A 24,963-nucleotide genomic window follows, 5' to 3' on the forward strand; every position below is an offset into this window, starting at 1 on the left:
AAATGGAAAAACAAAAAATAATTTCTAAGGTTGAGGGTCCAACAGACTGGGTGAATAGTATGACTCTGGCTAAAAAACCAAACGGTGATTTTCGGATCTGTCTAGACCCGCAGGATTTAAATAAAGCTATAAGACGGGAACATTTTCGTTTGCCCACCCTAGATGAAATTACTTCCAAATTATTAGGTGCAAAATGGTTTAGCACTTTAGATGCTAAGCAAGGGTTTTGGCAGGTGAAACTTAGCCCAGATTGTACTGATTTGTGCACTTTTAATACTGTTTTTGGCAGATATAAATTTTTACGGTTACCATACGGAATATCGTCAGCTAGTGAAGTATTTCACAAAAAACTTTTAGAACAATTTGATGATTTAGAAGGTGTGTGTCAGTTCATCGATGATCTATTGGTCTATGGAAAAACCAAAGAAGAACACGATGAACGATTGCGAAAAGTCTTGGACAGGTGTCGTAAAATAAATATAAAATTAAATAAAGACAAATGTAAAATTGGCCTAAAGGAAATAAAATACCTAGGTCATAAAATAACTGAACATGGGGTTTCGCCCGACGATTCGCATGTAGTAGCTGTACGAAATATGCCTGAGCCAAAAAATGTTAAGGACCTAGAAAGATTTCTTGGCTTAATTACATACGTAGGTAGTTTTGTGCCAAATTTGTCTGATAAGACACACTTGCTACGCCAACTATTAAAAAAAGATGTGGATTGGCATTGGCATGAAAAACATCAGCAAAGCTTTGACTTGTTAAAACAGTGCCTTATAAATCCGCCCGTACTACAATATTATTCACTGGACACACCCATAACGGTTTCAGTTGATGCGAGCAAAAATGGTCTTGGGGTGTGCATTTTACAAAATAATTTGCCAGTATGCTATGCATCTAAATCGCTTAACAAGACCGAACAAGCATATGCACAAATAGAAAAAGAATTATACGCTTGTGTGTACGCGTGCGAGAAATTTTATGCTTATTTATACGGACGTTCCGATATTACAATAGAAACAGACCATAAGCCTCTAATTAGTATAATAAATAAACCCATAGGTTGCGCACCACCTAGATTACAAAGAATGCTCATGAGATTGCAGCCGTATACATTTAAACTTGTTTATAAACCTGGTAAATACCTATACATAGCGGACACCTTATCTCGGGCGTGTGATAACAATACGGGCGCTGACCTTGACACAGAGCCGCGCGATCATCTGGAAGCGCAAGCGCAGGTGTGTGCGTTGACTGCATGCAACCCGCTCACAGATACACATTTTTTATTAATACAGAAATGCACGCGCGAAGATAACGAACTCCAGCACCTAATGAAAACGATAAAAAAGGGATGGCCTATTAATAAAACTGATGTTGATTTGAATATACGTAGTTATTGGGACGTAAGAGATGAGTTGACCTTGTCTTATGGATTAATTTGGAAGGGCACACGAATTGTAATACCTACTTGCATGCGGGCTGAAATGTTAAAGAAAATTCATTTGAATCACTTAGGCGTTGAGAAGTGCAAGTTAAGGGCTAGAGAAACGATTTACTGGCCTAACATAAATTCGCAGATTGCCGATATGATTTCACATTGTCAGGCTTGTTTATCCTATAGGAGGGCGAACTGTAAAGAGACGATGATTCCGCACGAAGTACCAAACAATCCGTGGTATAAAGTTGCGGCAGACATTTTCCATTATAATGGTGAGTCATATTTATTAGTGGTTGACTACTATAGCAAATTTATTGAAGTTGTCAAAATTAAATCTTTAACATCAGAAAAAATTATTAATCATTTGAAAACGATATTTAGAAGGCAGGGCATACCGGTTATATTTATGTCTGACAATGGGCCAGAATTTCGTTCTGAACTTTTTGAGCAATTTTCAAGTGATTGGAAGTTCCAACATGTTACATCATCTCCAAGATACGCTCAGTCGAATGGTCTTGTGGAACGAACTATTCAAACGATAAAAAACATTTTAAGAAAAACAACTTACACTAACTCGGACTTCAATCTCGCACTTCTCGAATTTTTGAATACACCCATAAGTACTGACATACCTTCCCCTGCAGAACTTCTCTATAAAAGAAAACTTCGTAGCATAGTGCCATGTGCGTCTACCATGTCCAAATCTAAACTTCAGGAATATATTGTAAAAAAAATGCAAGATAGGCAGATAGCTCAAAAACATTATTATGATAAACATGCTCATGACCTTCCATCGTTAAAAATAGGCCAAGAAGTAAAAGCACTCATAAATAAAGAATGGAAAAGTGGGATTATAGAAAATATAGTGGGAATAAGATCCTACCTTATTCGTTTGGAAACCGGAAATGAGGTAATTAGGAACCGTAGGCACGTGATTACCGATTCTGAACGACGCAACAATAATATTCAAAACCGGTCCCAATCATACGATGATATTGTCATCCCGAATAACCAGACTAATTTAAATTCTAGCTTACCTAACAATCCGTGTAACCAAAATAACAACTTATACGTTACTCGTTACGGCAGGACAGTGAGACCACCTGATCGCTGGGGTTACACCGACATGCACCGAGGGAACTGAACTGAGACTTGTGCCAACCTAGATATAATATTCCATGTGTTTGATTCATGAATGGCGAATATATAATGTAAAAACTATATATATTAATTTAATGTAAGTATAATATCATATGGGATACAATTACATACAAACTGATTTTGCAAGTATTGTCGTCTGTTTAAGTTAATTAAATAAGAATGATTTCTAATTATTATAAATGTCAATAGGTACTTTTCTAGCATCAAGCGCTCTAAAAATTTATAAAAATAAACTTAAGGTACAAGGTTATATAAATTAAAATAATTGTATACTTACTTCAATACACTCAATACTTATATTGAAAATGTATATTTCTCAAAGAATATATATAATTATTAAAAATAAATAAACATTTTATAACAATGTATTACTGTAAAAGTAGTATATTTAAAATAAATAATAAATTAGAATTTAAAACTGAAAATACCAAGATATTGTAAAAGTATAGGTTTATGAATTGTAAAATAATCAGCATGTATAATTTTGAAATAAAAATTGCATGTAGCTAATTAAATCATCTAAGAAATCCTCTCATGGATTCAGCATTTTTTTTATTATTATTGTTTTTATATAAAAAGGGAGATGTCATATATATACTTCCATATGTGTGGGTAGATGAATAAAGTTAGTCTTACAACCAGCTTACGTGTGTTACTTATTCCTCCGTCACAATACATATTTTACAATGACGTGGTAGTGGTGGTGGCGCCTCGATCAACAAGTTACGTTACTACTTGACCAATAAAGCTTGTCCTAAGTTTATATCACTCATAATACCACAAAAGCAGCTTCAACACAAATTTCACGTCCGCATGTCATAATCTAAGCTACGTTATGAATGTTATGATTAAGCCATCAAAAGGCAACCCGGCACCGTAACAAGATTTCCAAGTGTCAACTTTTGACTCGTACACGCCTCAGAATTTGCATGGCATTACTCGTTATGTCGTTATAAATTGCTTGTAACCATGAGCACGTGACGAGTCGAAAACGTGACGTCGGTGGATTGCTGAATAATTTTATGTTTAGAATCATGGATAACAAATGTTGTGAATGAATTGAATATAATAAATATATTTTTTACATCCTGGAACTTCTATTTGTTAATTAAATGACTGCCGCATGAGGCGAGCCGGCGCTTGTCTATCTATAGGACCATAATAACAGTGTTAATATTCATACAATATAGTGCAACTGTTGTATTTAATAATAAATGATAAGTTCTAGGCAAAGATCTACAAATCAAATGGATATACTCTTGTTTATCATTTTAGGTGTTTGCTGCTGTCTTGGAAAAAAATATTGTGTGAACCTGTACGTAGTTAGGCCCTAAAATTCTCAGGCTTGTCTTCGTCTCGTTTTGTAATTTTGGCCCTTGGAAGGAACCCTTATTATGTACCTGATGAACAAAATACTATTTTACTACATTTTATTTTAAGCCGACATTTGTGGTTCCATGTCGCATAAACAATTCAGTCGTATATTTGAGGTTTAATCCGTTTAATGGAATAATTGAACCCTACCTATCCAGTCGCTCGAATAATTTTTGTTCACACGTTTTAAAGAGGTGACTAGTAAGTACTTTTGACACGGTGTGGCTTTGTAAACTGAATTAATTTAGTATAATTTTAATAAAACATAATGATAGTTTTTTTAAATAAAGAAATATTTCAAAAACATACCGCTGCTAACTTGCGAATTTTCGGAACCGGTCCGATCGCTCTTAACTTAACCAACTGAGCTCCCAACGCGGTAAATTTTTAAATGATTCCTTTATGTAAAAAAATTAACCTATCTACAAGACGAAGTGACCCCATAAGTGCTCCGTGGACAAAGGTTTCATACGGAGCACTAATAATCTAGTATCGTTTGGGCATATCTGATTGATATCAATTAAAAATAATGATATTATCAGCAGACAGCATTAAGTTGTAAGAAAGTGCATTTTTCTCTTTCATTTTAGCTATTACCATTTTGAAATATGCTATTCCTTCAGGTTATTTAGCAAGCAGAAGTTAGTTAAAGTTAAGATCATTCTTCACCTTTTAACCGTGTAGAATTTTTCATCGAACGTGCTCGTGTCGCGGCCGGTACGAAGTTACACGAAGTTTTGTCTTATTTATCAAACTGCGGCGAAATGAGCTGGATATTGTATGTCTTATATATCAGACTACGGCGGTTAAAAGGTTAATTTTGCATTTTCATCCATACACTGAAATTTAAGGCGAACTAAATCCTGAATGCAAGTTACAATAACGTTTTACATTAACCTCATACAAAGGAGCGTAAAATTTCAAAGGCAACCCCGGCGTGCAATTCAGAGCTCTGCTGAATAATGTACTATTCACACATGATAAAACCTATTCTACATGCAACCGGGCTGGACGAAAATTAATCTTCGTAGGAAACGAGCATTGTATTCCTGACTTATTTATTGAGTCGAATACTTATTTAGTTGAAATAATGCAGATTTGCAAAAAATATCGGTTTTCGACACTATGAAGTAAATTTTGAGATTTTGTGTCAGAATCAGGGTTCGGAACCGGTATTGAAATACCTGATAATATCGTTTCGAAACCGTTATATTATTTCGTTCATTAAAAACCGGCTAATTACTTGAGCGCAAACTAAACTATTTCGTTCTCTCTCCTTACCAGTAAGAAGAGGGAACAAGATTTTATGGTTCGCAGAGCAAGATATAAATACCAGTTCTTGGCGTTCGGAGACGCTCGGTTAAACTCATACGTGAAAGAAATAGCAATACTTTCTCGTTCTATCTTGCTTTGTTATTCTCAATTTATCCGGTTAATTTCGTTTCGCAAAAACGAATGGCGAACGAATTTGGCATAAAACGGTATCTGAATAGAACAAATCTTTAACTGGCAACCGCAAACGGAAACGAAATACTTTTCATTCCCGGGTGAATGAATGAAACCGGTTTGAAAAATAAGACGGTTTCCGGGCTCTTGGCAAGAATCGAAGTGACGATATTTATGTTGCAAAGGGGGTTAGATATTCAATTGCATTAAACAACAATGTCACAAATACTTAAACAAATAATAAGAATTTCACCCTTACAAACTTCATAAAAATATCGTTGGTGCGATGCAGACATCGCTTTGTTCAATTAAGCTACATCTATCGACTTAATTGGTTAACAACGTCCCCTTAACCCATTAAGCGCTCACACCTACTTTTGGGAACCCACCATTTTTATAATGCTGTTAGAGGTAGAGTTATAGTAGAAAATCAAATCAAACGCCGTAACCCAGGTGTGGGTACACCTGGGTTACGGCAAGTGGGTACAATGGGCGCTAAATGGGTTAAGCGAATCTTTACTTACGTGATTTCTGATAATCTACTAATAGATGAATTAATAATGAACTAAGATTTCCGCATCTTTTAACTATATTAGGTATGGATAAACCGATTTGTGCTACATATTTTTAACCAAGAGAATTAATTATGTAATCGTGTAGTTCGAAAATTTATTTAGCTACATTATTATTGTTTATTCACTTTAAGCTTCAGCGAGCATAGAAAATCGACTCTAAAATAATGCCTCGCCTGAACTCATTTCCATCTAGTCTAGTTATTCTAAACACAAGCTCAGACAAGACAAAATGCTCCGTGAATTAGGTACGAGCCGTCGTCCGCTGTGAGATTGGCCCGTTTAGCCCCGACCGCCTTCATAACAAATTCACAAGGCTTCCTGTCTACGTCCAATATGTCAGAGCAGACAGCCATGCTATTCTGTACACTTCACGAACGCAGTACTACACGGCGACCAGCGGAAGATATCCGATTTTAAATTAAAGTAATTCTCAAACACTGTGCGTTTCCAACTCTTGCATATTCTTTTTTTTTATATACACAAAAAAGATAACATTTATTACATGAAATAATTATTTAAGTTGAGGTTTTGGTTGGGAATGCCATCCAAAGCATGTATGCGCAGCATGTAATACACATTAAAGAGCGAAAACTACAACTATACTAACTACACTTAATTACACAATAAAACAATTTTTATACACAAAACAATTGCATAGAGAAAATAAAGCAAAGAACAAAGGGAGATTGAAACACACCTGTAAGATTAATACAAACCTAACGTAGTGGTGATTGATGGCAAAGAACTTCCGTAACTTGTTTCCGAAAGATGGCAAACCCGAGTTAAAAATATCAATATGGCTATATACCAGGTCGTTGTAATGACGGCACATTCTTACAATAGGGTTGTAAAATGAAGTATTATTTCTATACACTTGTAGAGCAAAAGTCTTTGGAGCACGGGACCTGAACCAGCGGGTATTAAATGTAACAAAGGACAGTATAGTGGGGGACTCAATTTTGGAGTGGAGAACTTTGTGGAGAAATAGCATGTCATGAAGAAGAAGACGATATTCGAGCAATAGAGAGGCGGATACCTATAGAAATACAGGGTAAAAAAATTACGTTTGACCATATGCGGGGGTTGGATATGTAGGTCATACTGAACAACTTTTACTATGGGGCCAACCCCTAAATCCTAAAAAAAATCTGCTGTCTCATACGTTGTAGTGAATCACATGGCAATGTTTTCTATGGAACAGCTGATTTCTTTTTCGCGATTCAGTAGTTCAGTATGACCTACATATTCACCCCTCAGCGCATGGTCAAACATAACAATTTACGAGTAGATTATTAGATTCATCCGATTTTACTTTTTCGCGACAGCGCCTCTGTTATGCTGGTATGAAAGAGTTTATGAATCGCTTGCGTGAAATAAAGCAACGGGAATCTACACTATCTGCAGTCCCTGGAGGTGTCACTTCAGCTGCTCCGGTTTATGCGGCTCTGGTTAAACCGGTGACATATATGCATGCAAAAATAGTGGCACTTTTGATGCATTATAGGAAAGTACTAGAGTATGCAGGTTGGTCTGGTTGCTCTTGGAGTTGTAGGACAGGCGTTGAATAACATAACATTTTATTTTTAATATGAGGGTTTAATCGATTTAATACAATGTAAGTTTACAGTATAATATATCTAAACTAACTTATTAAAACGCATAAAATACAAAAAAGAATATAACTAAAGTAAAGAAACATAATATATCTAAATACATATATTTAAAAATAAAAAATGGGGGCTAGCTCGTCGCCCGATGGTAGGGTGCCCAGAAGGCTGGTGGCATTACCAATTCGCTGGGCAAGGAAAGAACCAGCCCTCTGGTCATTTTTAATTGATTTTATATCTTTTAAGATTTTTATTGTATATGTGTTAGTTTGTAAGATATTTATCTAGGCGCCTTAGTTGCCTGAAAATACAAATGACATTTAATTTTAATTAATTTATAAAAACTTGTACTTTGCAAAAAGTGTTCCTTTCCACAGAAATGATTTTGTTTTATTTCAGTCTATTTGAAAACGAAACAAATTTAATGCTATTTTGTTATACCATTGATTAAAATTGATTATGTAGCATAATTTCTAAAAGCAAATATCCTAAGTACGAAGTTCCTAAAGACAGAACATCGAAAATCAAAATGTATACGAAAATACTACGAAATTTCTAAAGATGCATGTCCTAATACACTTTTAATCGAACGATTTTTCGTATATCAGTATTCTTTTGTACAAAATGCCTAATGACAACTACTTTGAAAGTCAATATTTGTTCAATCTATGGGGTCAAAAAAAAACTTTTCGTTACAAAAGGTGGAGGACAAAATAAATTAATTGGTATTTCTTAAATATAGGCTAGTCATGAAAACTAAGTTTTCGACCTCGAGGGGTCAGAGCGTTAGCCGCCATCTTCAATTGAAGGGGTCAAACTTTGGGGTCAAAATTAAGTTATCTAAAAAAAGCTATGCCCTTAAAGGGTCTGTGTTAATAAATAAAATATTTTCGAAAATATAAGATTATAAGAGGTAGCACATGTCCACACCGCACGGTGTCGTCGTTTGTGGAAAACAACCCGGGTTGGGTACCGGGTAGACTGGATTCCAGATTGGTTTTATGAATAAAACTGTAAGTTTATGTAGGGATTTAACTTTGAAAGGCTAACGTTCGGGTACAGGGAATCACCGCTCCTTCATCGCCATCGGGCGCTCTACGCTAAAACATTTCCTCACTTAGTGCGTTTCTCCAGAAACTGCCTGCCTCGCACAAATAAATTGTTGAATGAACTATCGGCCATGATATCTCCGGACCGATAATATCTTGAAACCTTTAAGAAAAGAGCGTAGGGTACTTCTATCATATAGGCCAGGCGCTCTTTCTGCTCGTTTGCCTTCAAGGTTTGGTCAGTTTTTCTATAGTGAAATGACATCTATTTGAATTGATAACTATGGTTAATTACTAGACTACTCCACTATAAGAGAATTCCCTGAGTTTGAGCTTGCCCGTGCTCGGATAGCGATAGGATTAACACATGAATATTCATGGTCGCGCGTTAAGTGTTTGCGTTGCGAACTTAGACTATGACAGTTATGTGACATTATATGGATAGTTATGTGGTTTAATCGCTGCTATTATTGTCTTAAGCAACTAATCGTAGTTATATTGCTTCTGGAAATCCGTCCTTGAAAGTACGGATTAAATAGATGTGGGTCTCTCTGTGTCTCAGAAGCACCAGAAACTTCAGCAGATCTGGGGCCTGATTGAGATTTCACAACATAATTTATATTTAAATTATGGTTTTTGCTCCAGTCATGGGATGTATGGTGCCATTAATTTTCAAACTAACAAATATAAATGAAAAATTTAACTTAAGCAGCTCTTTGGCTCTTGTTTATGGTAAAATGTTGCCAGCGATTAAAAACTGATGGTAAATACTTGTTTTACAGGATTTGTCTGTACTATCCCATTACTTGTGCCTGTTCCATTATAGGGGTGTTTACTATATGTACATACATAAAATAACGACGAGTTAGCCTACAATATCAAAGTGTGGAGACCTCGCGCTGTTCGTAAACGCCTCATAACGCATCCTGTTTAGTTTGTGGTACGCTTTATAGGCAGGTTAATAAATCCTGACTCGGCGCATTTCCATCGGCGTGGCATAGATAGCTAATGCACCGCCGGCGAACGATTGATGATGCCTTTATGCACTTTGTTATCCTACCACTTGACCTAGTTCACCGTGGTATTATATCACGCTTTGCCCGAAGATAAACTGGTAGGAAAAGCCTAGTTTTAAGTCCACTTTTTAGTTTTAAGTACGCTGTGTTTTATTTTGTGCCATAAAGATTAAATAATTCATCAAATAATAGACATTATACTGCTGTTATACTGAAAAAATCAATAACAAGAACACAGACACACCAATATTGATTATATTCGAACATTTCAGTACCTAGGGATTCTTTGTTGAAAGATGAACATGCAAGAATTGTCAAATTGTCCATTATTTCATAGACAGCGTATTTACTTTTGTATTGTTGGTTGCAACTTGACATTATTAATGACTAAGAGATTATTAATGACTATCAATTACTGAACGATTAAGAAGAGTACTGAGATCATCCAGATCTAGATAATGCGCCGTGAGGTACGCATGTTTGCTTCAGATTGCGCGCCTAATTAGCAGAACTCATGCAAGGCTCGCATAAAGCGTGCAATCTACAGCAAACATGCCTGCACATTCGCGGCGCAGACATTCGCTAGATTTGGACTCGCCTTTAGAAGTTAAACACACCTGAAAGTAACATTTAACTTAAATCTGAGGTACAATTTAAATAAAGGTCACATTTTTTATAAGTACGCGATTCCCTTTGATGTCGCATTTCTTTTACAGGGAACAAAGGCTAAATTAGTAGGTTCTAAATAATACAGCGGGGTAGATGTTGGTGTAATTTGATTAAGTTTTCGTGAAAAAATATAAATGGCGTTTTTACGAGGATGTTGTGCGACAAATGTCGGACGTGACGTATCTAATTAGAAAAAAATTGACTCAAGAATAGAAAATTGACTTCTGAAAACGTCCTTAGCTACTTAACATATCTGTCATCTGTCAAGGTAAAATGTAGTCCGTTAAAATTTGACCTAAAGTTAGGTAGGGTAAGAGGAATATTGGGGCTAGAGACACCCGTTCACCTATACGACGTTGTTCGCATGCTTTGCTCTTTATACGCTCAACGGCCCACATTCTCCTGTACCTTTCACTTTTTGCAGTCGCAGCACTTTCACAATTCAACAATTTCACGGACCCTTGTCAAAAGATATTTAGGAAAGGAAGAAAAACCTTTCTGCTATAAATTTAACTAACTAACTAACTCCGTTGGCTCAGCGACCCAAAATGAGACTTGGCCTCCGACACAAGACAGCGCCACTTTTCTCGGTCCTGTGCGACCTCTCGCCATAAATTTACTTTTATTGATTTCCGTTTATTTCAAGGGTGCATTCCTGAGCTTAAATTAGGTAAGTAACTTTCTTAAAGACATTAACTCCATTTCGGAAATAATCAATAATTTATTTTTATCTTATAAGACCGTTACGAGCGTATACACTTGCCTTAGGGCATGTTTACATATTGATTAGTGTTTAGTATGAGTGTGCAAATTTGCTACTAAACGTAAGTACTATCTAGGACGATCGATGTTCGAAATGACATTGATATGTCACAGATTTCAATTGTTTGGTTGAATTAAATGCAATGCCCGTGTTATAACAATGCAAGATTTAATAACTTTTTATAAAAAAAATAAAAGTTAAAAATATACGAAAAATTTTTCTTTTTCAAAATTAACCATGCCGTTTAGTTTCCTTAAACGTACTTACTCATACCCCGGAGTTAACGGAATTCAATAAAAACACAATATATATATATATATATATATATATATATATATATATATATATATATTGTGTGTGTGTTTTTAGGGTTCCGTAGCCAAATGGCAAAAAAACGGAACCCTTATAGATTCGTCATGTCCGTCTGTCTGTCCGAATCTGTCACAGCCACTTTTTTATAGTAGTGCCTGGTAGTAGCTAGCTACTTATAGGTAAACCTTTCATATAATACAATTCTACATTTATTAAAATGTATAGTAAAATGGCACCTGAACCAAGTACTAAAATATGACTGACTATTCTACATTAAATAGTAGATTTTTACAAGACGCTAATTAAAGCTAGTCAATTTATAATTCCATGATTTTTTTATAAACAAACGAACTCACTTCACTGATCGGCTGATAATGTAAAAAGTTTTCAACTAAATGAAATGGACAGCAAAAACGTTCAACAATAGAATATCTGATCGTATAAACAGGCAGCCGTTTTCGTTTATTTACCTAACCTCTGAAAACTTTTCCAATCTTGAGATTGTTGAGATATCCTCTGCAACTCTGTTGCCCTCGTAACCGAGGGACGTATTCGGATATGTAGGTACCTAAAATTTAAATTGATATCAGTGCATCCCGATCAAGTTTGTGTCATTATTGATTTATGTTTACATTTAAAATGGTAGTTAAATAATAATTTTAGTATAGCAACCGACTGGAGTAGTTAGGAAAATATATGCTCGCTTAAAAGTCTTTGCTTACGGTGGCGTCGTTGATCGGGTCGCCAATTTCCCGAATAGAGGTTGTGGGAGTCGATGACTGAGTAACGCGGCATACTCGTGAACGGGTGTTGTTTGTGGAGACTGGTCTGTTTAAGCTAACACGGGCTATTATATTTAGTAACTTTATGCTTGAGTATAATTACAATGAGACGCCTCATTCGGTCCTCGTATGTTTCTTTTATCTTAATGAATGTTTTAATTATACAGAATTTTAACTCTTCGAGACCCTATACATCTCTAAGGAAAATTGGATAAACTATATAATCTTTTAGTTCTGACACTTGGAGGCATTTACCTTCGAAATAATTTTAGTTTTTTTTTGTATCTGTTTGTGTTTTTTTTTAATTCCGTTAATTTTAAGGGTGCATTCCTGAGCTTAAATTAAGTAACTTTCTCAGAGACACGGGTATTCTAATTAACTCAATTTCGGAGATAACCAATAGTTTATTTTTATCTTATAAGGCCCTTACAAACGTATACACTTGTTTTAGGGCCTATTTACATATTTATTAGTGTTTAGTACGAGTTCATACATTGGCTGCTAAACGTACATACTATCTCGGACGATCGATGTTCGAAATGACATTAATATGTCACAGTTTTCAATTTTTTGGTGAATTAAATGTAATGCTCGTGTTACAATAACGCTATACGAGTATGCAACATTTAATTACTTTTTATAAACAAAAAAATATTGAACAAAAATCTTTTTTTTTTAACTATGCCATTTAGTTTGCTTAAACGTACTTACCCTTCCAGAGGAATTTGTGAGCGGGTTCGATAGTTAGATAGAATTTTTCTATCGTTTCTTTTTTTTTAAGTTTGAAAATGGCATAAAGGACTTAAGCGCCAATAGAATCTATGGCGCTTAAAACTATTGCCAGTCCCTTGTAATAATGACTCCTGTAATAACGAAGTAATTTTTTTGAGCTTACCACGAGGTCTACAGCTCACAGGGTCACTAGTATTAGTAATAGTTCGAGTATACGAGAAGAATCATCACTCATGCACCAATTCTTGTAGAATCCGTATTGCAACTAAATTAATTTGTATTTACATGATCATTAATAAAATTAAAAGTTAAAAGGTTTATTGATTGGGTTTTACGACTCAACCACATTGTCTTTCACTTAATTTATAACTGCGTTTGATTTGAATTGACCTCTATTATTCCTTGTATCATATCAAATTTCTAGGGCACAGACGTTCCAAACCTTAGGCGATGAGTCCGAAGTCTGGCTCTTAAAATACTTAACCCGTTGCACCTAGGTGAAAAAATATTGTGAGGAAATCTACCTCATTCATTTAATACATTTAAATAAAGAATCCATTTAAGGTGTGGGACTTATACCCTAACACACTCGTACAAATTAGAGTACTCTGTACTTAGCAGAAGGATGTATATAATATAAAGCTGATAGAGATGACGTTTGATCATGATATTTTTTTTCTGTATTACTTTTACGCAACGCTACATTAGTTCGTTCAACATGCCTTCCATTTGTATAACATTTTACAAAATCCACTGAATATCGTCTTTCCAACTCAATAGGCCTTTACCGCTAAACGTTCTCACGTGTCGCAGTACAGTGGAGTGTTTTAGCCGTAAATGGGAATTTACATGACGTTACTTCATAACGGATTGAGAACAAAATGGAGGGCTCAGAATATAAGAGACAGGCGTTGATGTAAAATTATTTGGATTGTCTTTAAAAAATCTTTACGTTTTACAGGATGCTTTCCCATAGCAAATACACGAATAGGTATAAATATACCCAAATTTGTGATTGATGTCGAATAAGTCGTATATCCGTCCAGAATCCATCATTAACTTACTATAGTTGTCTAATTGAAATGACATTGAGCAAAATCTAATTTTCACTGACTTTAAAATGGAAGCAATGGCAGCGGATGGCATTCCAGATTCCTAGAGCAGAACCGCAGACAAATAACACTAGACCCTACTCACAGCGTTGTGTTCCTGCCGGTGAGTAAGGTTGCCAGAGCTCAACGAGGGAGCGGAGTGTTAAGGTCGTCAACGCGTATGTAACTTCTCTGGAGTTGCAGACGTACATAAGCTACGGAGACTGCTTATTATCAGGCGGGCCGTATGCTTGTTTGCCACTGACGTAGTAATTCATAATTCATTTTATTGCGTATTCATGTTACATAAGGTCTTATAAATAGGTAATATAATAAAATGTATAATTTTCTCTTCATTTTCTGTATTCATTAGTTCAATACCTAAAATCCGGATTTGTCAGACGCTAGAGAGCGGCCGAGCATCAGGAATTCAGGAATCCTTAGGCTAGGCTTTGGAATGTGACGCCCGCCGGCAAAGGCATTGTTGTGCCTACTCCGTTTGGCAGTGGGCGGAACATTTAGAGCTGTTGCTTTGTGTTACTCTGTTACGGATTCCGGGTGAAATCGGAGTTTAGGATGTTTTGTGAATTAGCTTTGTGTGATTTGAAATTTATTAGATAAAAATTAAACACACTTCTTTTAAAATAGACCAAAGAAGTTCGTTAACATGTTTGTACTGTCTATCTATATACATATACTGTATGTATAAAGCCCGTATGGAAATTCTGATGGACAGTAAGCCATATTTAAAAAAAATTGATGGCTAGAAAAACGACGACAGAATAAAAAAATGACAATTTTCTGAGTGATTCCTACGAAAAGTCGAATTGTGATATGATTTTTTTTATTTCTTCACTTACGTCTGACTGATACTAAATCAATGCAATGGCGGCATTGCAGTAAGTATTGATATTATGAATCCAAAATCTGCACAATTTACTCTTCACTTTCTATATTCATTAGTTCAATTTATCAGAGGCTATGTATCCGAATTTGTCAGAAGCTGGAGGGCGGCTGAACATCAGGAATTCAAGAATTCTTAGGGTGCCTTTCTACCAGAGATGTGCTATGCTGTACTATGCTATATTTTTATACATTTGAAATGTAGCTGCAGCTCGAGCTGCGTTTCAAATGTATGAAAACATAGCATAGCACATCTCTGGTCGATAGGCACCCTTAGACTAAATAGTGGTTTTGGAATATGACACCTTCGGCAAAGGCTATGTCGTGCCTCGGATTTGATTTGAACCTGTTTGCTTTGTTGTCCAGATAAGTTGTTTTGGTTGTTCTGAGAATTAGTTTTATATGAATTGTTTAAACTTAATGAAATTCAAACATCTATTGACTCACCAATATTCTGCCTAGAAAAGCGACGCTAAAAGAAGAACTTGCGAATTGTTCCTACATCACACCAAGTCGACTTGAAACATGAGATTTTTCACAACATATTTATCAGATACTAAATGCAATGTTGCTTTTGCAAAAATTTCAAGTGGATATGACGTCCGACTTTCAATCCAGAGGTCGTGGGTTCAAATCCTGGCTCGTACCAATGAGTTTTTCGGAACTTATGTACGAAATGTCATTTGATATTTACCACTAGCTTTTCGGTGAAGGAAAACATCGTGAGGAAACCTGCATACATCTGCGAAGAAATTCAAAGGTGTATGTGAAGTCCCCAATCCGCATTGGGCTAGCGTGGGGACTATAGCCCGAGCCCCCCGTGCATGAGAGGAGGCCTGTGCCCAGCAGTGGGACGTATATAGGCTGAATTACTAGAAATAACTTTGCAAGGTTTTCTCTGCAGCGACTAAATATTATGTAAAATATCGTCGCAATCTGCATGCCAGAGACTTGGGCCGCGTATAATGCAGTCTTCATGAAAACCCGGGCGTTATCGGCGGAGATTCCCCCAATTCCCTTACGTTTATTACATCCAACATATTTCACGCTTTTAAACACAACATCGAATCTCTCTTAAATTCTGTTTTACGTCAGATTATGTCCGTCAACTTTGAAGTGTTTCTTCATGATTTTATTGGCTTCTAAATATCCCTAGGTCGTAGATATTTATATTTAATCCTCCACCTCGTGGGACCACTCCGCCTTAATTACAGATTTTTCGGGTCGGATTTATACGGGGGCTTTGCACAAAATTACTTTTTATTTTTCTTATAAATGAGCAACCTATGGGCCGGGTGGGAAGGGATTCTTAAGCTCGCACCCTTCTGTCGGTTTTGGTATTTTGTAATCAATTAGGTGGGCTTATGTTAGCGTTCGCGAAAGCCTCTCATGATAACGATGGTAAAGTAAATTGGATTTTGGAGTGATGAATTATATTTTGAATAACCTTACTTCATGGGTACTTTTTCATGTTGAAATGTGACGTATTAAACTACTTATTTGCTTTGTATAAATATGGCTGGCTGAAAATAATCGCAAAATACGTGGCTTTGGAAAATTTGTAACATGAAATTATATAGGATTGATTCTTGAATCTTGACGCGGGTTTTTAAGTGTTTGGCGTGTAATATTAACTTAATTTGCTTGTCTGCGTTTCTCATATCTATAAGATAAGCAATTAATGCAATCATCCAAAAAAAAAAACCTTTAGCAATCTCAGCGAACGCCATCACAGATTTAAATGTATCGTTTCATGTTATCTTTTATTAGTAAAGGCTTCCCTCGTTCCCTCCACTCGACCCCGTCGTTTGTACTTTATCGCCAATCCGGTTAGAATTGGTTCAAGTAGTCCTGCCATCTCTTTTTCGGTCTGCCTGCACCTGGCCAGCACTGTTGCTCCGCAAGTCCCACTCGGTGATAATTTTGGCCCACCTTTCCGGTGCATGCGGCAGATATGTCTACTGTCCAGCCCAGTCCCACTTATGCTTCTAACCTGTTATCTGTATTGTTTTAAAAATATTTAAACATAATTATGACTTATTTCTTTGTTCCCAGCCATTCGATAAGTGCTACATCGGAGCGACAGCTGAGCTGGACGAGGAGCGCGTGTTCTGCGGTCAGATGGCTGCCATCTATTTGTTTGGGGAAGCACTCACCACTCACCAGATCTGCGCCATGCACCGTCTAGGTCCAGGGTATAAGGTGAGCTTAGCTTAGGCCTTTATTTCTGTAAATTAGAGAAGGGTTTGGCAAGGTCTCCATGTAACATAAATTTGAACGAGACAGTGCTATACAAATATAGTAATGTCCTGCTGTCGCATCACAGCGGCGTGATCCGCAATTACTTATGTAAAGACCGCCTTAGTCCTTTTCTTCTTTAGTAACTTAGATTGAGAAAGGCTTAGCAAGGTCGCCATGTAAAGAAATTGGTAACCAGGTACACATGAGTTATTTTCAATAATATCTTGCACAAGGAAGAACGCAAAAATATCTGACGCGATGATTTAGAGCCAAAAGAGTTTTTTTTTTGCAGACTTTGTTTCTAGTACGTGCAGGTTAGACATAGTGCATATGTTTTAGAAGCAATGGTAATCATTATAGAAAACAAACCTCTGTGATATTAGGTATCAGACACATTTGTATGAGACAAATTTTATATGCCTATACCTATACCTTGCTGCGTCTAGAAATAGAAATTCAAGGCGAATAATTAGCAAAAGAGATGAAAATGTCATAATAGCGCAGGTATCATGAAAAAGTGGAGCCAAAATGCATGTCAAAGCATTTTTGGCATGGCCTACCAACTAAAATACCTCAGCCTTCACTTGTGCAACACAATTTTTTTGAAATGTCACAAACAATGTTAGAATGAACTTTCCCAACGTTTCATCACTGTTGAGTGCTGTTACTATTACGTTTGGACACGAACTAATTCCCGTCCAGTGTCATCCGGATGCCGTCCGGATTGGCTGACGTGTCTATTTAATCAACGGGTTGTACGATATATACCTGTAATGTATGTAGCTCAATGTATAGCCGGGAATACAAAGGTTTTCCAGTTTTCTACTTTATTTCAATGCGATTCACGTTCAAACTTTTTTTTTGTTTTTGGTAATCCACTTTTCCATGTTACCTCGCGCGAATTAGTAATACTTAGTTGTTAATTGTAAAAGAGGCAGTCTGAAAAATTGTGTCTCGAATATGACAGCTGAAGGGCTACCACCTCTCTCAGGCGGTGTGTAATGAAGTTGTGAATTGATTTTCTAGTGAAAGGAAGCTTAGTTTTGGGACTAAAACTGGTTTATGTTACATTTTTACTAACTCAATATAATACAAATCGGCTTCATGCCGCCTTCAATCAGTTCGTAGTTGATAAAGAATATGAATATGAATTACTTCTTACCTACCATCCCAGTTAAACAGTAAACCAATTGAAACGGCGATCTGTATCAGATGTCAAGTTCAGAGCACGATTTTTCGTGCACTTTACGAGTGATAACTCTTCTACAAGTTATAACTTTTTGACATTAGCAAATAAAGTTAAGTTATAAATATCTGCGTGTTGCATTTTTCTAATAACAATACCAATGATTTGTGTCTTGCCCACTGCTAACCAATGGATACAGAGTCAGTTCCGATTCGACAACGAATGTAACATCAGCCTACCGGAAAACCACAAAAGGGTGAGCGAACAAGCCGCTCTCCTGCTTGCGAACGCAGAAGTCCCCCCACCCGAACCCGAAAACCCCCCTCCTGATCCCCCTGAACTCGAAACCCAAGACCCCGCTTCGCTGGAAGATACGAAGGCGGCAGAAACTGAAGAAGCATGCGTAGTTGTTAAAGAAGACTCGACGCCTCGAGGAAGAAAGATGGCAGATGAGGCGCGCGAAGTGGCCGCCGCGCATGCGTCGCTACTCGTAGATATTGAAGCATGCAAGCGTGTAAGCATGTCGCGCTCGCCCTTATTTGATTTACGTGTGCAGGCGCGGATACAAGATTTGGCTTAGGGGGGGGGCCATTTTGAGAAAATCATATATATTTGCACAGAAAATAAGTTAAAAAAAAATTTACTCAATTTAGTAATGTGAGAGCCAGGGTTTTAGGGGGGGCCATTGCCCCTATGCCCCCCCCCCCCTTGTATCCGCGCCTGTACGTGTGTTTGTCTCGCTTTTGTGTTGTCTTGTTTGGAAAACGATTGGTTGTCGTTGAGGTTAGAAATGCCAATCCAAAAGGGAGATTAGGTCCAGAGCCCGGCTATTGCACCAAATCCCTGGGCCATTAAGATCTCGGTCTCCCGTAGACGCTGTATGCTGCGAAGAGCGTGGTATAAATCGGAATATAGCATCGTTTTTATAGAGCGTGAAGCTCTACCCAGCGTACGGCGTTAACGGAACCTCAAATAAAGTGGGAAAAAATGGTGTTCAAAACGCATGACATACATTTTCTTCCCAACCTCGATACACCGATCGTTTTCCATTTGCAAATGTACCCCACGCCACTGCACATGTGTTACCGTCTAGCTGTGTGTAGGGCCAGTTCCGCTTCGACACCGAGTGCCCGACGCAGCTGCCGACAAGCGAGGTCCGCGTCGACCGCTACGGCGACCTCGTTCATGATCCTACACAAAACATTCATGACGTAAGCGTTGAAGTGCCTGCAATGTTATGGGGTCCTGGTACTTATACTTACTTGAAAGTCAACTTGAGGGTTTTGAAAGTTTTACTAATTTTTTTTCATCCTCATGAACATATCCGTTAGAATGGTGCATGGATGAAGTGGGACAATGTTTTCTGCACCAATGTTGTGGTTTCCTGATCCATTTCGCTAACTTACATGGCATAAGATGATTTAAAGAGTCTTGGTAACCTTAGTATACTAACACTAACTCACTAATACATATTTAGATTGGTAACCAATATCTTACTTTATACTCGTAATTATGAATATTGCATAGGATGGACGCTCAACGTTTCTGCAGTTCTGCATTAATAACAGTTCTAAACTAATAAGTTTCTTCACAACTTACATTGTCTTCGTATGATACTTTTAAAGGTAAAGTGCGTCCCTAATTTCATGATGGTATCCTTGTAACTTCCACTTTCACTCACAAGACAAAAACTAGGCCTAAATAAACCAAACTAGCGGTGGCAGCATGGTTCCATTTTTATCACTTGTCACAGTTGTCACTATGCCCGTCACTTTCGCGCTTACATACTTGTTAGAACGTGACAGGCATGGTGACAAATGATAACGAGCCGACCATCTTAGCCCTACTGGTCGTATCGTCAATGTTATGAATTCTTTCTTCTTCTCACTTTCTGATTTATCACAATGACACAACGGAACCTGCACAATTTCCCAATTATGTAGTCCTGCAGACCTAGCCAGGATGACAATCGGACTCCAACAAACGCCAAACGAAAAGAATAAATGAATTATTTAAGTTTCGATTGTCGTTTTCTATCCACGATTTTTATCCTGGCTATGTAGGCCCTCAGTGCGGCTACCACCAGTTTGACACTTACATATCAGCTAGCGTGTACGTAAGTTACTTTCTATGCATGCATAATGTAAGTCTCTGCTCTATGCAGATGTATAGAAAAAAAGTTACGCAGATGTTATAAAATATGTCAGTTTGAGACTGCTAAGGCCGTCGTGGTAAGGCAGTAGGGGTAACCGCTTTCAAACTTTTCGGTCAAAAACGTAATCTTTGCATGTTTAGAAAAAACGGGTTGGCATTTCATTAAGCACATTTCTTTTGTAGGGGCAGGTACCATAATGAGTCCACCCGGGCACTCGGGCTACAAAGGGATCTTTGAAGTTAATCCGGCACTGCGAGTGTTTCGAAATGAGTTACTGTATTGTTTGGGGATGAAATCTTACCTTCCGCAGGCTTTGTGATTAAATGTATTAAAATATGAACATGATTACAGAAAAGATATAATAACCGAGTATTTCATTGTCGTTAAATAAACTTAAAAATATAACTGAAAACCAAACCGCTGAACGAAAAAGGAGTTAGGTGCAAGTGGGATAATGTTGAAAATCTCAGATCATAGAAAGTACTAGATGGCTGAAGGAGGCGTGGCGCGTGTCGCCGCGACATGGCCACATCGTGGCCATACCGGCCCGCCGTAAGACAGTAGCAAATTAGCTGTCATTGAACAATGTGCGCGTCAATTTTATTGAAATGCCGAATTATAGCGTTATTTTGTGTCGAAATAGGAGTGCATCCAAAAACTATAAGGATCATGGAGTTACATACCACATTTTTTTTCACGTATTAGTCAATAAAACCACACATTTTAACAAATAAATCCAGTGACATATGATTTTTCTGAGTCAGACCATGTTGTCATACAAACGCGTGGCAATTTATCTATGCATCCTACATTGACGCTTTGGCATGGAAAACTATTTGTAGTGTCCATAGCAACGGCGCAATGCATTAAACCGCTAACGATATTCACAGGGGCATTATTATATCTTGGTACGACCGCCAACCGCTCCCTTCATTGACACCGCGAAGTAGAGTGGTGCTCGTGCATATAATTGATCTTTGAGCGTTATCGATAAAAATGTTTGGATATAGTGTGAATGAAAGTAATTATTTTTCAAGTAAAATTTTACAATTATTTTATATGCACCTAATGTTTAATTTAATACTTATTAATTTGGATTAAAAATCGAATAGGTAAGCCAAAAAATAAACTGATTTAATTAAGTACAATTTATTTATAACATTATAGTTTATACCTATAAGTATATTTTATTCAGGTTCTTAGCAACGATTAGAATAACTGCACTAGGTATAATCAAATATGTTCATGATTGCAATTTTTTTCAGTTTCCCGAAAAATTCGAGTATTTAAAAAAAATGGATAGATGCTACAGGTAGAGGGCCCTAACTGGTTTACGAGCGAGAAAAGTGTTATTTGTTTGGATCATTTTCAAGAAAAATGTTTCCAGTTACACTTCACCTCATTTATATAACGATAGAATATAAATATGTTTAAAATAATAGTATATTGTTATACTTAGTCGATCCAAAAGTTCTATCAGAAAGATTTTTACTGATAATTATGATTACTCTTTCCTTATTATTCGTACATATGATTTAAAAGCTTATTTAATGGTGCATTATACTTACAATATAATTTACTATAACTTGCTTTCGCAGTTCTTCATAACTCTATGTAACATGCTGGAATTGCTTTCAATTGGTGACGAAATATGCTATAATAAACTGAAACTATTTTTTTAATGAAGCGCTCACGTCTAACGACAATCCCAAAGTAAACAATTTAAACAAACATTACATCAAATAATGACTAAAATTTAAACCAATTTGATTAGTTAAGCATAAACAAGCTTTCGCATCATGGTACATGTTTTTTTTTTTTTTAATTAAAAGCTTTGTATTACATTTTATCAGTAAAAACCTTTGTGAGAGAACTTATGGATCAACTAATATACCTTACACGTACCTTAAAATTCTTAGCTCGTAAATAAGGTCAAAAATTTAAAGGAATATAAATTAAGTCTATGGCAATTATTACTTAAAACAAAAATGTCAAAACTCTAAGGTCATGTTCAGAACATGTAAAATATCGATAGCTCTATCGAATTGTCCTCACTCTAGTGCCGCCGCTCTAGGCTCCTACAGCGCGCGGTTTGGCCAATCACAGCGCGTGAGTTGGTTGTCTGGCCACGCCTTTAATGATGTGGTGGGGGACAGTTGGAGACAGCGAGACTCGTTGAAATTATGCTTCGTTATAAATCTCCTTACTTCTTATATCTATGTTGAAAATCGTTAATAACTACTGAACCAGAAGCACTCTACTTTGGCAACACTAAAGCGCGCGGTTTATGCAATAACGAAATGCGTTTGCCGCACACCCATTTTACATCTGTACCCCTAGTGTAAATTTATTCGATAGCGTGATGTGACGTACGCGTTTGCGTTGAGTCTCATTTTGTATGGGATTTAGTAACAGCGCACCAAGCGGGACGTTTTGAAAACTCAAAATCCCATACAATATGAGACTTAAAGCATACCCGTACGTCACGTCACGCTATCGAATAAATTTACACTAGGGGTACAGATCATCTATTGACACTACATTGCTTTCATTTCTCATGCTCTGATATCGTTGTTGTTCTAAAAATTGTGCAGAAGTTTATACGTTTCTGCACTAGAGCAATTTACATAAATAACCATACTTTTACCTAAATTTTTAATTTAAACTATCCTCAAGAATTACTATAAAAGTTTATACTTAGTCATGTTTTTGACGTGATAACGTCTTATAAATCGATGAACACCGGTAGCATGTACGAAAAAGTGTCACGTTGTGGACAGATCTCCATGGTAACGTTGTGGGCAGATCTCCATGGTAACGTTGCGGACACGTTGTGGATAGATCTCCATGGTAACTCCTTCTTTGTATTATACGAAATAATGATAATTCAGTGATAATAGGGACCGTGCGCGTTGGAGGGTCTGCCATCTTGTGGCCTGAATCGGAACCATAAACATGCACATTTACGCGTCACGTGTTTTCTTGTGCATAGTAGTTTCTGCCATCTTGTGGGCTACATCGGAACAAAAAACATCACATTTACGCCTCGCGCCAAAAATCTGACGGCTCCTGTGCTGCCTCCTACAGTTTATGCACGCTCCCTATAATTCAATTCAATTAATAAATAATATTATGCAATTTGTCATCAATGTTTTCTTATGACGTTAACACGTAAAATTATCTCCTGTAAACCGACTTTACAGACAATCATTTTTTTTTTGTTAAATGCACATGTATTTTACTTTCTTCGTATTCGAAATTAAAAGTAGACTGTTTAACTCGGGAAGGCACCATTTCATCCCTTGGTTAACAATCTACTATTTACGCGGTAAGCGCGTTGCAATTTTTCCTACATGCCGTTGACGCATGCGTTCAATGCAGCGTTTATTGCTAAAAACAACCGAGGCATACCAAAGCTTTGCTTACTGTTGATACAGTAGGCAGTGCCTCTAGGTTAGTAGGTATTTGTAATTTTCAAACTTACCCCGCTTCCCAATTAACCCCAGTCCGCCTTAACAGTATACGTCGTGGTTATTTTATTACTTAAACATTGTTCCCTAAGGCCCTAATAACTGGGGTTGTAAAGGGTTTCTGTGATTTACCAGTATGTATTTATGTCTATGAGTATTCTGCATTTACTGATTGTAAGTAAATATTCTTTAATGCGCCAATATACATTTTACATACATGTAAAACTACAAATAATTTTAAAGGAAAATAGAACTAGGTAACAACAGGTGGTCTTATCGGTAAGAACCGATCTCTTCCAGACAACCTTGATTGTATAGGGTAAATGCGTGAGGTATTGTCATATCCTCGTGTAGAATTTTTTTATAATGTGGAAGCTAAGCTGCTTTTAACTGTAGATTATTTTTAATATGAATTTGAAAACTTTTTTATACGAGTAAAAATGAGTTTTGTTTCCATACATAATATTCATCTTCATTGTTTTTAATTTTAAATTATATGCACACATTTCTCAAAATAATTATAACATGAAAACATCTCATATTAATTCGAACCGCAGCTATTGTCAAACTTTCCCGCTTTACGCCCGCCTGTCCAAAGTTTTAACACCCCCAAGCCCATTTCGTATGTGCATGTTTCTGATATCCCGGTACTTAGTATTGACTTTCGGCCATTTAAATAACAAAGTGAAGAGGAATTTATTTCCTTTCCCTTTGCAGCGTTTGCGTCATAAAATTCATGTTTTATTTTGGTACTTACATATTGGAATAATGTAAATATAATGAGCTTAGATAGTGTTCACGTCTAACATAAAATAACATGCTTATAAAATGTAAAATTTAAAGGGAAATATTGTAGAAAATGTACTGTTGTTTTGCCCGCGGCGCCTACAAGGCGGGGAAGTCGAGCAAGTCGGACATCTGGGGCAATACGGTACTCTACGCTTCTAAGAAAATACGTATAAAGTTGCGAACTAGACGCACAGACTA

General features: G+C 36.8%; 1 protein-coding gene across 16 annotated transcripts in view; it reads left to right on the top strand.

The window, feature by feature from the left end:
- Positions 1-24,963, top strand: part of LOC133524685 (neurobeachin) — a 963,862-nt gene that overhangs the window by 645,948 nt on the left and 292,951 nt on the right. For 13 of the 16 annotated variants that reach the window (XM_061860790.1, XM_061860791.1, XM_061860795.1 and 10 more), the window contains exons 9-10: positions 16,980-17,126; positions 18,551-18,865. In XM_061860790.1, coding sequence (XP_061716774.1) covers positions 16,980-17,126; positions 18,551-18,865 — 462 coding nt within the window. Of the gene's footprint in view, positions 1-16,979; positions 17,127-18,550; positions 18,866-19,454; positions 19,563-24,963 lie in introns of all 16 variants that reach the window. The other 3 variants (XM_061860801.1, XM_061860804.1, XM_061860799.1) reach the window with 2 other exon arrangements.

This window comes from Cydia pomonella, chromosome 14, assembly GCF_033807575.1.
Source record: "Cydia pomonella isolate Wapato2018A chromosome 14, ilCydPomo1, whole genome shotgun sequence".
Classification (NCBI taxonomy): Eukaryota; Metazoa; Arthropoda; class Insecta; order Lepidoptera; family Tortricidae; genus Cydia; species Cydia pomonella.